The sequence below is a fragment of the Harpia harpyja genome, chromosome 15, assembly GCF_026419915.1.
Source record: "Harpia harpyja isolate bHarHar1 chromosome 15, bHarHar1 primary haplotype, whole genome shotgun sequence".
Classification (NCBI taxonomy): Eukaryota; Metazoa; Chordata; class Aves; order Accipitriformes; family Accipitridae; genus Harpia; species Harpia harpyja.
In genome coordinates this window covers 29,133,547-29,143,013 of record NC_068954.1, presented here as the reverse complement: position 1 = coordinate 29,143,013, position 9,467 = coordinate 29,133,547, and the positions used below count along the sequence as shown (strand labels likewise).

The 9,467-nt window shown below is 52.8% G+C and overlaps 1 protein-coding gene across 1 annotated transcript; it reads right to left on the bottom strand.

Moving 5' to 3' along the window:
• Nucleotides 1–1,297: 1,297 nt before the first annotated feature.
• AQP5 (aquaporin 5) lies at nucleotides 1,298–5,095 on the bottom strand. Its single transcript, XM_052810305.1, has 4 exons — nucleotides 4,659–5,095; nucleotides 3,084–3,248; nucleotides 2,733–2,816; nucleotides 1,298–2,151 (listed from the first exon to the last, which is right to left on the bottom strand). The coding sequence occupies exons 1-4, from the start codon at nucleotides 5,019–5,021 to the stop codon at nucleotides 1,966–1,968; spliced, it is 798 nt and encodes a 265-aa protein (XP_052666265.1). The 5' UTR covers nucleotides 5,022–5,095; the 3' UTR covers nucleotides 1,298–1,965.
• Between the last annotated feature and the right edge of the window lie 4,372 nt (nucleotides 5,096–9,467).

The following is a 9,467-nucleotide window of genomic DNA, read 5'->3' as shown; positions in this document are numbered from 1 at the left end:
TCTGGGGAGGTCTGAATGCACCCTTTGGGTGCATCTTCAGCGTCGAGGGGTGCAGTGGAAGGAGACTGGGATGCAGCTTTTGGGGACACTGACCTGCACCAGCCCCATGCTTCACTGGGGGCTGCTCCGAGAGGGGTGTCTCTGGGATCTGGAGGTGCTTTAATGTGTGTCTGTAGAGCATCTCCCATGCCACATGTGGACCGTGCTGCCCTTTCCCAATGAGAAAGGGGCTTAATATTCTTTCCCCCTTACAAAAGGGGAAACTGAGGCACAGAAGGGTTGTAGCTCTCAGCCCATCCCTGAGGAGGGGTGAGCTGTGAGTGTTAAGACAGGGTGCAGGAGTTCATTTTCAGCTTCCTAGCTCTGCTGCTGATTTGTGTGACCCAAACTAAGGGCTTTTCCACCTCCTTTTCTCCTCCTGCTTGTCACCAACCTCTTCTGTTGAGAACTGGGGGTGGGCACAGGAAGATCAGAGACAAGGGTCTGCTGCTACCCAGGCTCATGCAGTGCCACAGCCTGGATTGCAAATCTGCTTAGGTATGCTAAAATACAGGTGATGCTGCCTATCCTCCCTGGTATTGCCATGCAAAGGTGGCATAACCTGTCTGATTGGGATCAAGCCGCATCTGGCATGGGGGAGCTCCCAGGCAAGCATCTCCCACCTCCTTGGGGGTCCACGCTCAGCAGAAACATCATCTTTGCAGCAAGAAGAGGGGCTGCGATGGCAGAGCTTTGCATGGGGATGCATTTAGGGAGCCGGTGGGAGGGACGGTTGGGACGGTGCCAGCGCGCAGTATCCCTATGCCCAGGTCGGGAGCGAGGTGCTTTGGCAGAGGGTTGTGGCAGAACTGGAAGAGCAGGGCTACAGCAGAAGGTCAGGGCGAAGGTGTGGGTTTGGCACCCAGCGAGGGGGCTGGGGAGTGTTGTGGGTCAGTTTTTTGAGGGCACCCGTGGAAGTGTCTGGGAGAACTGGTATGGCAGAAAGCCGTGCCTGAGTCAAACCAGCAAAGAGCGTGAAGGATTGCTGCTGGTTCCTCCCAGCTCATGCCAGCCTCGGAGATGGGCTTCACAGTGCCCCGGACTTGGCACCCTGTCGTGAGGTACATCCTGCTTTTGCCCCACTCCAACACCAGTGCCAGTTTATCCTTCTCAGGGTTAATGACTATCAACTCCCAACTCGTGGTACCAGCTGCCATGGGATTTGGGGTCCCAGCACTTGCTCTTGCCCTGGCTCTTTGGGATGGCTTTGCATCCAGGTTAATCCATTTTTCCTCCTAAAATTTGATATCCAAGCAGATTTGTGCCCATGACTTTTTTACAATTTCCTTTATTCACAATAAATAATATACTATATTACAAAGATCTCAACACAAAATCAAAAAAATCACGGGGTTTTTTTCTGCAGCCGTGAATAAATAGAACTCACCAGCACCAGTTAATGCATGAAAGAGCATCTATGAGCAGCGTGGGCCCTGTGGCAGAAAGAAAGCTGGGGATTTTGCTGCACCCACATGCCCAAAGCGGTCATTCTTCTTTGCTGGTATCTACATGGTATTTCCCTCCCCTGGGCAATCAGATGCAGGGGTGAAATCCTGTGTGTGCCAGAACGTGCGGTCTCAGGCCTCTGAAAATTGTGCAAAACTCACACCTAGGGGGGCAGGGATGCAGCCGAGTGGGTGTAAAACCGCAGCTGAGAGGCTGCCCTGGGCTGAGACTCCTTTGCTGGGCTTAGCTGGCTGCAGTTAAGCTAGGAGAGGTTCTAGCGCTCGCATTCACATAGAGGGATTATATACACAGACACTTCAATACTCCTTTCTTTCTTAATCACAGATGGTCTTTGAGTTATAAGACTTTTGCTTAAGAGTCTACTGTAGCTGGATGTGTTCATTATCTGGCTTTGGTGCACACATGAGCCCATGTGCGGGGCTTCCTCCCCTCCTTTTGCTTGGCTTTTTCCAACTGTTCCTACGGTGGAGTCAACTCCATGGACTTCTTCCTCTCCTCTCTCTGCTCTTCCCACTCCTCCTCTGACTCGTAGGTGCCCTTGATGATGGCAATCCTATCTGACATGTTCATGCAGTAGGGGACGAGGATGTAGAAGTAGAGCAGAGAGGCCAAGCAAGCCCCGAGGATGGGTCCAACCCAGAACACCTAGAAAGCAACAAGGGAGAGGGTGAGAGCAGGTCTTGGAGGCTGGTGCACCAGGTCCAGGCATCGCAGCTGCATCCCTTGCTGCTCCGCATCTCCTAGCCCATGGAGAGATACAAATACAGTTTCCTGTAGACTTCTCGGGCTGAAGTCCCCTCAACCGTTGCTTGCTGAAGACATCAAGCTCCTTATGTGTGGTGGTGGTGTCCTGGCAAGGAGGCACCAAGCTTGCTCTGCAAGGCTGGGTCTGAGCTTGCAGGCAGTGCTGGGTGAGCCTAGGCTGGGCTTCTCTGTGGGTTTTGTTGACTTCAGATGATGCCCTAGCTCAGCGTGCACCATTGCATGAGGGGTTTATGCTTGTCCCCTCTCTGGCTCTGTGCCATGGGGATAACCTTTTCCCCACGCATCAAGGGGGACAACCTTTCTTGTTCTCCAGCCCCCTTTTATCCTTTCGGGCCTGGGATGGGCTCTGAAACACCCAGCCCTGTAATCACCGTGGCAATCGCTGCCCTCTCCCCTCGTTGCCTGCATCTGGCCCTGGCAGCTTCTTGGCCAGCCCGTCCTGGCATGCTGCTGATGCTCACCCAATGTGCTGGGCTGAACCTCCTCACGATGACCGCAGGCCCAAAGGACCGGGCTGGATTCATGGAGCAGCCGGTGAAGTAGATCTGTCAGTGTGGAAAGGAGACTGGGTTAAGATGCATCACATTGCTTAGCAGATACGAGCAGCTTTTCAGGAGCAGGGACCAAAATGGCCCCTGATGCTGTCTCTCTTGCAGAGAGGTGGAGGTCCACCCATCATCATGGAGAAGGAGCCCCGATATGTCCCGTGTTGGCTCTCCCAACGCAGCTCCTTCTGGGACCAACCGCACGAGAGTATTTTGGGGACCCCTGTCCTAGCAGGACCCTCTGCCCTGTCCTTCCTGGACACTCACCCCCACCAAGTGGCCTACAGCAACGGAGAGGCCAATGGACAGTGCTGGGGAGCCCACGTTGCCATTCCTCCGGTTGTCCGTGGACGCAAAGATGCACGCGGCCAGCTGGAAGGTGAGGATGATCTCCACCACAAGGGCCTGGCCTGGGGTCGTGTTGTTGTTGAGCTGTGAACCATTGAAAGCAACACTAATTAACCACCCCTGGGGCTAAGCATCACCAGGAGGGCTCTTAGGTGCTTTGCTGGTGGATTTGGGCTGCAAAGCCATGCACGAGAAGCCCCCCCTCAGGTCCCCAGCCCTGGGGCACAAGGTGCTGTGCTGGCCACTGCTTGGGCTCACTGCTCCTTTCCCTGCAAGGGAAGAAATTATCTTTCTTTGTGTTTGATGCTCCAAAATCTGTCTCTCCCCCGGGGCTCTCCATATCTCTCTCTGCTTGCTTGTCTCTGCAACACTTAGTGCTTTCCCACCAAATCCCATGCTGATTTGTCCCTTTTTTCCCCCCTTGATCCTTGCAAGCTGTTGTATCCTGACTTTTCTCCCCTCCACTTTGTGCAGCACCTCCCCACGAGGCTGGGGAGCAGCCGGCAGCCACTGCGGAGGGGCATGGGATGAAGGGTGAGGGTTGGGATGAAGGTTGGGGTGCAGCCATGGGGGTAAGACAGGCTGTTGTTGTCCCAGTACCTCTGTGCTAACCACTGGGGACTGTCAGATGGACTCAACCCCACTGGGCATGGGAAGGGCAAAGCGACCCAAGTCATCACAGCCTGGTTTTTTTTAGCTAAAGCTGACTGGTTTGGGACATGGAGCATGTGGGAATAAGATGCATAGCAGCACCTCATTCTAGCGATCGAACCCTCTGCAACGTGTCTGTGCTGCTCTGAGGGGTCCAAACCTGGCCGTGGTTGGAGCAGTAGCTCCACCGCTCCCATTTCAGGTGGTTTCCCAGCACTTCCCCAAGGGTTTGAGACATGCTCCTTGTCCCCGCTTATCTCAGAGGCTTCCACTGTCTTCCCTCCTCCTCCAAGAGCAGCCCCTGCCGCTCACAGCCGCTCCGCACCCTCCCGTGTATTGCTCCTTCTTCAGCTCTTCTCCACCACCTCTCTCCATCCACCTCCATTTCCCAGCTTCCCCCAACGCACTGGTTACAGTGGGCTTCTGCTCCCCCTGCCCATACTGGTGTGACTGTGCTCTGCTCCTTGCCCTCCCCCCCTCCCCATCCTGGCGCAGCTCCTATCCCAGCACTGATCTCCAGGTGGAGAGGCTGCAGTCAAGAACATCTCAATGGTGCGGGTGACTCACTCGGGCCCTTAGGATAAAGGAAGCACTTATTAAAGGAGGAAAAAAACATACCATTCATTACCCCACACAATAAAGCTGTCATGTCAATACTCTGCTGGCTATGTCGGTGTTTGCTCCTATCCCATTCCCATCCCTCTGTGCATGCAGGATGATGTGCCGAGACCAACCATCCTTATGGATTCGGCTCTCCGGGTTGGTGCTGGCACCAGCTCCTTGCTCAGAGGGAAAGGAAAGCCCGCAAGGCAAGGTGAACTATCTCCAGGTAGGGAGACTTACCGCGTTGATGGCCAGGTTGCCACGGGTATTGACCGGTGTCACGCCATAGAGGATGCCAGCCCCGGCGATGGCCCCGACCAGTTGGGCGATCACGTAGAAGAGCGTCCGGAGGAAGGAGATCTGGTTCCCGACAAAGAAGGCGATGGTCACCGCTGGGTTGATGTGGGCTCCGCTGATGTGGCCAAACGCCTGCACCAACGTACCGATGGCCAGGCCAAATGCCAGCGCGATCTGAAGGATGCTGGGGAGGGCGGACGGCCACTTCAGGGCTGAGCCGAGGCCGATGAAGACGAAGATGAGCGTGGAGATAAACTCAACAAAGACGGATCGAGCAAAGGCCAGGGTTAATATTTCCTTCTTCATGGTGGAGGGCGGCTAGGAAGGAAGAAAGTTTAGGTTTCCTCTGTCTCCAGGCTCTTCTGTCTGCACCCAGTTGTAGGGCCATACCTATCTATATATGCAAGAGCAGCAGGGAGCTGTGTTACAAGGCGGTGGGTGGAGCCAGGGAATTAGCCAGTCCTCCCAAATTATCATGTGAAACTGGAAAAGTTTCCATCTGAAAATAACTTCGGAGCCTCTTGGTGAACCAGTGACTCAGATATTGGTGGCATTTCTTTCTCCTTCCCTCTGCAAACAAAGAGCCCCTATAGGGTGTCTCTGTGGTCGTTAGATAACGCAGTTGCATAACGATGCTATGCTCCCTCCTCTGCTTTTGCCTTTTACTACCTCTCGCCAGGTTCTGGGTGTTTCGTTAGCAGAGGTGTAGTTAATATTGCCTTCCTCCGTGTACTTGCAGACTGGAGAGGACTGTATTTTTGTTTGAAAAGTCTTGTTGCTGGTGTCAGGCTGGAGGAGCTCTCCTGGGGCCGGGCTCCCAGTGCATTCAATTTACACGGGATGTTGAAATGTAAAGAAAAGTTAAGCACCTGGAGCTGCTCCCAGGCTGTCAAGACAGCTCAAGTCCAGGAAACAAGTGGCTTGCAATTGTCCTGCAATTGCAGGAGCAGGGCAGGGTTTGGGGCATGCTTTGCCTAGCCGGGGAGCCCTAGAGAAGCCGGGGCTTCTTCGAGGTGCCTGGATGGAGGCTGAATGCCAGGGCATAGATTGGATAAAGCAGGCTGATCGCGGCAGAGCCTGGCTGTGGACCTCTTTGCTGCCTTTCTGCTTTGCTGCTCCTTACAGAGCATCTGGTGTGGGTTGGCAGTTGGGGGGTGCTTGCTGCCTGTAGCCAGGGAGGGTATATCCTACCCCTGTCATCTCGGGTCTTTTTCTTTTCTTTTTGCCTTTCAAGCTATTGCTCAATGAGGTCAATGATTTTGCTCTTGGGAATGCCAGCGTAAAGCCACAGGCTTTGCATGGACACGGGCCATGTTTACACGTCTCCTTTCATGTTCCCATGGTGCTGCTTTCCATCCTAAATCTGTCCAGCTGCAAATCCTTGGTTGGCAGGGAGCGGAGGGGGGAGGCTCTCAGCTCTGTGCAACACGGAGCTGTTGGGGACTGAGGTTTTGGGGCAGAAAAAGGCTCCGGTGACACTTAACAATGAATTCTTGGTTTCCTCGTAGTCCTTGCAGCCTTGTGCCAGAATTTTTTTTTTTCTTTTGAAACGGGTTTGGGTGCCAGATCTGCTCTCCTTGCTTGGTTGATTGCATCTTGCCTTTCTCAAGCGATGCCACCTCTCCATGCCTAATGCAGCGAGCCCAGGCTGGGGTTATTTATCCGTGGCTGCCACGCGTCTCTGCAGAAGCAGTCACACTCTGGCACGTGGTGAGCAAAGATCTACATGCAGGAGATGATTGGCAAAATCATTTAAATCCCTCTTTAAATTTAAAAAGCACTAAAAAGTTGCATTCACTGCTGCCTTCTGGTGGGTGCAGTCAGACTTGCACAAATCCTGTGGGGTCAAAGGCTAGGAGGGCTTCCTCTTCAGAGCAAGAAGAGGGGAATTCTTCCTCCAGAGCCAAAAATAAATGAGCCTTTCTCCTCCAGCCATACCCAAAGTCCTGAGCTCAGCAAACAGACCCAGAGAGTCTCGAGGGACTGAGGATCCGTTACAGTGTTAATTCCTGATGATGGTTTTCTCCTGGTTCTGCTGATCCTGGGGAAGATTGCAGACTTAAAGACCAGATCTGTTATCCTAGAAACACCTGGTCCGTTGGCGTGTTTTGGTGAAAGTTTTGCAAGCTGGTATTTCAAGACACCCTGGCCAGATTCCAGCTGGAGTAATTGCTTGCTACTTCCCTTAAGCCCTGTCTGTAGCTCCAGCTGCATCAAATGCTCCTTGTTCCCATCCTCCAAACCCTTTTGGAACGTGCCCGCCACAGATCTCCCTCGGAGGTGGCCACATTTTGCTGGCAGCTCCTCCGCCACACACCTCGCTTTAGCTAAAAAGCAGTGTTGAGACGAAAGACGCTCTCCCAGGTTCCCAACTGTGGGTAATAACCTCCTAGCAAAATCTTCCAGCTGACTAGGAGATATAATCAAATAAGGCTGGAAATGATGGGGAAAACTTCCGGAGAGAAACAAGATGTTTCTCTAACAACATGCCATTCAAAACCTATTTTCCCGAGGCTGTTTGCTAGACTTTCCTCACTGGGGCTTGGCTTCTCTGATGCCTAACCACGTTGGGCAGGCGTTGGGAAGGCTCCTTTTCCTCTCCCCAGCTGCATGCCCTCCAAGGAGCTTGTACAAACTGAAAGTGCCTTTGATGTGTCAAATTGAACTGAATTGGGCAAGACCTTGAGAAGGCATTACGCAGGTCCCTGCTGACAGACGGACACCTACGTGGTGGGGTCACGCACGCCTTGTTTCACCCCTAGGCTTTTGGAGGAAAGAAGACGAGGAGGCTTTTTGCAAGGAGGACAGGTTTAGCCGTCTCCCTCCTCCTCCTCCTCTTCTTCGCCGGCGTTGGCAGACAAACGCAACCAAAAATCGCCTGCATCTATCACTCAATCGCGAGGCCACGCGGCTTGGGATGATGTGCTGGAGGGGGATAGGGACCCAAGCCAACTGCTGGGTTGGGGTGCAGGGCGCCTGGGTGGGAGGAAGGCAGCTGGTGCCTCATCCTCGCCCAGGGCCCTCCCGAGGCTCTGCCTCACCCATGGAGGCGTGTGTGTTATTAACTGAATACGTGTGTTGGTCCCTGTCGTCCCCAGTTTGCTGATTTCATTTTCTGAGCCCGCATGGGGCTGCTATTAATTTGTCATTTCCACGGCAGCCCAGATTTCTGATGAGTTCAGCTCCATGTTGGACCTCAAAGCCTGGCAGATGGTATTGCAGGCAGCCAAGTTCAGATTATAAATGCTGCTGAGACCCAGACCAGCCGGGTTTTTGTTTTTCCTCCCTCACCTGGCTCTGTATCTTGACCAAGGACCTTAAAACTGGCACAATGATACCAGCAGGAATAATAATAGTAACAGGAGACAACAAGTTCTGCTGGAATCTGTGATTAGTTGGGATTAGATGGCCAGAGGAGAAAGTTTGGTTTAGTTTGTTTTAAGGAGAAAGGGTGTTTCTTGCTGGCTCAGCTTTGGGAGTTTGCAGCAAGCCATTGATGGGGAAAAAAATAATATGCACTGGGAATTAAAAGTAGAGCAAGAAGTAGCAAACTTTTCCGTCCTCATCCTGAGTTCCTGGGGCTGCTTCTTGCTGTGGTGGTAGGGAAAGTGGTGGGATTAGCACAAAGCCTCACCACTTTCCAGGGCAAGGTGATGTCTCTGTACAGGTGTTTCAGACAGGGCTTTCAAGGATTTCTCTTATCTAACCCACCATCTGCTTGCGCGGTCTTTAAAGGCGAGGGATTACTCTGCTGGCCTGAGGCTGATGGTGTTTCCACCTTCTCCAGCCCTGGAGCTAGGAGGCTTTTGCTTCCCCTAGTAACCTGACCCAGCTTTGGAGCAACCCCCCCTCCACAGGGAGACTGAGTTTGCCTTCGGGGATGTCTCCATGCCCATGGCCCAACGCTTCGGCTTGAGAAGCTGGTTCTGAAGCTGTCCTCCAGCCCTTGGTGGCTGCTGTGCTGAGCTGGGTGGTCACAGTGACCTGTGAGCTTGTAAACAGGGATGATGCTATTTAACTGCTGAATAGTGTTAATGTTTAATAACAGCATTGCTCTGCTCTTTGCTTAGAAATTACTTGACGGTCTCTAAGGTGTACAAGTGGATGCAAATGCTTTGGGGCTGGTCTGCAGTGGAAATGCCAGCATCCTTAATAATTAATTTGCACTGAAATCATCATTAAATCATCACATGGGGATAATAATGTGTATCAGGGAAAGCAAAGGGCTGGTTAGAAAAAAGATCTGTATGAGATCACACAGTGAGAAAGCTGGGCTTGAAACCCTGGTGTCCTGATTTTCAGGTCTAGCCCTTTCCAGCAAAACCACCTGCATCAGCAACATTAAGAGGCTTCATTTCTGCTCATCTAGATAAAAACTTTGAATTCTTATTGGCCAGCAGCCGTTTATCAGTGTCCTCAGGACTCAGACAGAGCTGTGTTTGGGTCAGTGGTGTTTTTCCTCTTGAGATGTGTTTGCCGTGGAAATGTCTTCTTCGCCCGTGCAGTCTCCTTTCAAGATCGCAAGGAGCACGCTTGGGAACAAATGCTGAAATGATGTGGGGAGAGAGCTGCCACCGGGAAAGCAATCTTCCCCTCTTTGCCTTGGCAATGCCATCCCGCTGTGCGTGCTGCTGGGACGGGAAGGCACAGAGCTGGCTGGAGAGCAGGGGCCAGCTCTGGGGTGAGAGCTGGTTGAGTTGCATGAAGGCAGAGGGGGACCGAAAGCACAACCAGGCTCCAAAGCACCTACAA